We start from the raw sequence: 5,491 nt of genomic DNA, 5'->3' as shown, positions 1-5,491 counted from the left end.
CCTTATGTCCAGCCTGAAACGGTCTTGCAGGAGTTTGTGACCGTTCGACTGGGGAGTTTGGCCAAGAGGTGATTGTGGGATACCAGATCAAAGGCTTTTTTGAAGTCAAGATATATGACATCAATCTCAGGTTATTTGAATATGTGTAGACTGCCTCAGTCAAGCTGCAATGAAACTTTATGGGAAGTTTTAGGAGAATCTGTTCAGTTGCTTTCAAGGCAGACAAAAGTGCAGGAACATAGTTTTCTACCTTAAACAAACTATTTATAGTCTTACAGATGCATAAATTAGGCACAGATTACCTTTACATGTAGCCAGACAGTACTGTGTTAAATCTGACCCAAATTGCCACCTATAATACAATGCAGCAGACATGTTAAGCTTAAACAGTTAAAAAGAAAAGCTGTCAATAACTGATTAGTATACATTTTTACTTCTGGGTGCTTTCTGAGCAAATTTTCTGATTATCATGGGGCTTCCTATGCTATTTCTGTCCTTTTCAGCACCATAGATACATAATGTTTTCTATGCTGTGCAAGCAAGAGATCCAGTAATTTGCATTCAATTCAAGGAAGTAAAACTATGGCTTAAAAATACTTCTTCTGATTATTGACTTTTTTGGACAGAACATAAAACATATTTTTATTAGAAGTTTAAGTATCATAGTATAATAATTATACCTCCGGGGGCTTGATTAAAAATGGCTGTTATGCCAACCTTCAAAACCACCAGAAGACCAGTCATTTCAGTGGATGCAAAGTAAACCGCTTCAACTACATTTCTAGTATGTAGCTGCAACACATACAGCAACTCTACAATTATGCAACTCTACAGTCATAGAGTTGGCTAACAAAATAAATACCATGTATACAAATACATAAAGACCAAGATCACCAGCCCTGGCTGAAGAGAATGGATGAAGTTTTAAGCTATGTTTATGTTTCCCTGGTCAGCTGGGAATCACCAGATCTCCTGCCTAAATTGCTTTCCTCAGCTTTGTGCCCTGGTGAATCAGAGGACAGAAATAGCATGGAAGGCATCACGATGGCTTCATGTCACCCAGACATTCCCCTAGATAGAAGCAATCTTTTCAGCTAAATCAGCTTTAGGATGCCTTGCAGTAACTCACAAGCATGAGGGCCACAAACACTACATACAAGTAAAACTGACACCTTGTTTTGTCCTATATTTATACATATCTACTGTACACGTATATTATGAGGTGATAGAGTGCACCTATCATGCTTCTAAGTAGGCAGACCACATTAGTTTTAAGGAAATCTGGGAAAGCTGGGACACTCCCACCTCCTAAGTCAGTGGTGCTGCTGCAGGCCATAGCACAGCCTGCAAGCAGGGGTGCAGGTATAGTCTGGTGCGGAAGTAGAGCTGCCTGGAGTACCATACCCCTCCACCTCCCTGCCAGCCTGTGCCCTGTGCCCCTGCATTTCCTCTGGTACTTCTCACCAACCAGCCAGGACCATCCTATGAAATCCAGAACTGTCTTGGCCAAACCAGGATGTATGGTCACCCTACTTCTAAGGAACAATAAATTAACTCATCTATATACACAGACACATTTATAAATGAAACCCTGAATAGTGTTTTGTTATGAGAGAAAGATCATGCGACCATGCAATTAACGTTTGTATTGGAATTGTTAGCAGTGCAAAGGCAGAGTAAAGATTCAGCTTTTTTTTTTTGCCTTTTATGCATTTTGTGAAAAGTCATGGCCTCATTCAACTCAATGTGAGTTTTGTAATGGACTTCAATGAAGCAATGATTTCAGCCTCCCTGTTCTCATGTGCTTAACCCTATAACTTTCTTTGCATTGATATAGGTTTTTTTTTTAATTAATCACACGCATTACCAAGAACACGGCCAACTTTTTAAAATGCAGGTTTATCATCTAATTAAACAAAAAAAAAGCTAAATATAGATCAGTGTTCAAACTAACACTATTAAATGAGAGACTGCAGAAAGAATGGTGTGTCATCCTTCAGCCTGAATGATTTGTCTAATACCTTTTGAATTCAGACAGTATTATCTTGACATTTCCTTGTGTATGATGATCTTTTATATCAAGGACAAAGGTAACATTACAATTTCAGTTATCTTGCAAGCTGCCTCTATCACACAAGCAACCCCATTTTCCTCAACAGTGTTATGGCTCTGTGAGAAGTGCCATGATATAACAAGATACAATGTATTGCAGGGAAATTCATGAGATAACAGAGCCATCATTCTGCCTGCTCTTCAAAAGTACAGAGTCATGAATGTTCTGTAAAGCAGAGTGATTTTTGCTTTTCTTTTGAAACAGGAGATTCAATTATTTACAGTATAAATTGATATCAAGTGTTTTTTTCCCACTTTCCTTTCCTACACCTTTGTATGCATTTCTCCATTCCTTATTTTTTTGTCAAGAACCTATTCAGTTTAACACTGTTCTTCACTGATTGAGCCCTCTGCAAACATTTCCCTATAGTTAAAATGGAAACTTCTTTCTTTTCTGACAATGCCACAAAGTACAATAAGGTGGGTTCCATCTTTCTAATGCATCAAATTATTCAGCCAGGGTTTCTTAAATGAAAATAGTCCTCCTGTCTTCCTCTGACAGGCACACAATCCTTGGGGCTTCCAGGTATTCAGACGCACTTCCTCCCTCTGATCTTTTTGCTTATAAATTTACCTTTCCTCATTACGAAATCTTTGCTAAACTGCTGCATTCCTTTTTCACTACATCTATGCTTTTGGCTATAGGACATTTATTATTATCTAAGCTTGATACTCCATGGACAGCTCAATATTCCTTGCAATTTTTATGTTCATTTACACATACACAAATTGCAAGGAGTACACGCAGACATATAAAGCATAATGAACACATTTTAGACCAGTGAAACAAACTTCTTTTGCAAAAATCTTGTTGGTCTAATAAAAGATACCATCTCTACTGTGAGTCCTGACTTTTCCTTTTACAATGGTATGCTCTGTATCAATGGAAACTACAGACAATACAATCTGATAAACCTGCTGTCTCTTTACTGCTTTGCATATTCTTAGCTATATGGCTTTAGAGAAGACAGCATCTGTAAACGGCCAAAGCTGACGCCAAAAAAAAAAAAAAAAAGCATAAATCATATAAGGCAAGCGTTTCACCTGGCAAAGCCGACTCCTCTGCTGACTCCATTAGCATCTCTTAATATTCTGGTGGAAATGACATGTCCAAAGGGTTTCAGCATGTTCTCCAGTTCCTGCTCATCCATAGAAATTGGTAAATTTGAGATGTATAGATTTGTAGGGTCTTGCTCTTGTTGCTGACAAAATAAAAGAAACAGCCTCAATTAGACCCAGTGTTTTGAAAGAACAGCTTGTAATCTTAAATATCCAGAAGCAGGCAATACTCAAAATTATTCTGAGCCAAGAATTTATTACAGGGTTAAAAGAAGAGCTATGTAAGCTCTTCACAGCTGACAACTTATTTGCCAAATTAAGTCCTCAATCCTGCCAACCTTCATGCATGGGCTTAAGTCTGCGTACATGAGTAGTCATACTTAACTCAATGGAACTACTCATTTGTAGAAAATTACTCATATGCACCAGTGTTATCAGGACTGTAGCCTAATTTAGCAAACTGACTGTGAACAGAACATGATTTTCACAAATGTGTTCACTGTACAGAAACATTCAACTGTTTTATGCAGAGATGCACATTCCAGCATGTGCAATGTTTGCAATCGTTTTACTCTCAGTAAGGTTTCTTGAAAACAGAGACCATTTTCCACATAACATTTCTATGCATTTATCTATCTTTATGATTATTCAGTGAAAAACAGTGCTGGCAGAAAATTTCCCAACAAGCTTTAATTATGATTTGTGCTTTGGCCATGCAGTATTTGCAATTCAAACTTCCAACTTTTTTGACTGGACATAGAGGTCACATATTTGTACTCTGATTGGGCAAATATGACACTTAGGCTGACATTACCAGTAAGAATATTCAAGAGTACATATTTCAAAGTCAGGTTCTATAAAAATTCTAGAATTGTAACTTAAATTCCCAGCAGTAAACTTGTTCGCTGGAATGCTTTCAGCATGAACAGAAAGAAACAGAGTCCCAGTATATAAAGCAAACATTTTTAAAGTGAAAATCTCTTAATTAAATGTATTGTGTTATATCCTTGCAAACTCCTGTGTGAACATGCTGGTTGAAGAGCAGGTTATTTATGTTTAGCTTAACCATTTCTCCTAACTTACGGTAAAACAAAAATAAGCAGGACCTTGCAGCCTCTTGCACAAATTTAACTGAACTTGCTTAAAACTACATCTGCAGTTAAACCAGTGCACTGTGAGTGGACAAATACAAATGATCATGTGCATGCCCAGCTCTAGGAAGATGCATGAACAGAATTCAGACTCAGAAGGCCTGTGTGCCTCCACTGCCTTTCGTATCATTCACCCCTGTGTAATAGGAATGTGAAAATGAATAGAGCCAGTAGAGGCTGTAACTTAATTCAGTAGCATTCTAAACTCATTTTACAGATATGTAAATGACTGTACAAGTTACAATGATATAGAGAATGAGGTCAAAGGCCAAGAAAAGTTCCCTGGCTAGAGTATAGCAAGCAAACTCCAAGGCTAGGGACAGAAGTTACACATAAACTAGTTTAAGTGATCAGAAACCAGTTTAAACCTGTAATAGAACAGAAGTGCAGTGCACATTAACTGCTTTCAAAATGGCTGAAACCCGTTTAAGATAAACCTGGTTCAATATAACATCAGACTTAACCAATTTAGGTCAAACTGGTTTATGGAACTTCTGTCCCAGATCTCCTCCCAATTCAATTTAACTGACAGTCCCTCCAGCATCCCAGGATGCTTTGCAGCCCTGGCCTGTGTTGTGCTATCTGCTCCAGCAGAGTAGTGACTGTCCCACCCCTCTGCTCCCTAACTGGAGCAGTATCACTGGTTTGGCTAGCAGAGAAGAGGGTGACCCCAGCACTGGACACTAGCTGGGGTCTGCCTGGTAGGTATGAGGATGTGATGAGGATTTTCCCCTGCTCCCGGCTCAGTTGGAGGTGGGGGGCATGGCAGCCTGCCTATGACTGGGGGACAGGTTAAGCCACCACTCTGACCCAAACTGACCCCAGCCAGGGTCTGCCTCGTGGGGGTTAGGGGGTGGGAAGAAAGGAAGGAAAGGAAGAGGGGGTGGGAAGAAAGGAAGAGGGGTGTGGCCAGGCCACCCTGGCCATACAGTATCAGCACTGCAAGCTCTCCATTCTTCACAGCCTCAGAATTTAAATGTCTGTACAGGTGGCTCTGGGTAACTTTCTCTACCTGGAAAGAAAACCTAGGAAAATTCTTCCAGGGTATTTGAATATATGTACAACGCGTAAGTTCTCTTATGGGTTCAACAGATTAGGAATTTTACTAAAATATTATACTCTTTCTATATATATGTACAGGACCCTGTACATGACAATAACATTTCTCA

General features: G+C 39.2%; 1 protein-coding gene across 3 annotated transcripts in view; it reads right to left on the bottom strand.

Annotated features, from left to right (window-relative positions):
• RBMS3 (RNA binding motif single stranded interacting protein 3) overlaps nt 1-5,491 on the bottom strand; it is a 542,868-nt gene that overhangs the window by 244,922 nt on the left and 292,455 nt on the right. For all 3 annotated transcript variants that reach the window (XM_019536251.1, XM_019536258.1, XM_019536241.1), the window contains exon 4: nt 3,157-3,314. In XM_019536251.1, coding sequence (XP_019391796.1) covers nt 3,157-3,314 — 158 coding nt within the window. The remainder of the gene's footprint in view (nt 1-3,156; nt 3,315-5,491) is intronic.

Source organism: Crocodylus porosus, unplaced genomic scaffold, assembly GCF_001723895.1.
Source record: "Crocodylus porosus isolate Cpor-Errol unplaced genomic scaffold, CroPor_comp1, whole genome shotgun sequence".
NCBI lineage: Eukaryota > Metazoa > Chordata > Crocodylia > Crocodylidae > Crocodylus > Crocodylus porosus.
Note: the sequence above shows the minus strand (reverse complement) of the source record. Positions and strands in the feature narration are given on the sequence as shown.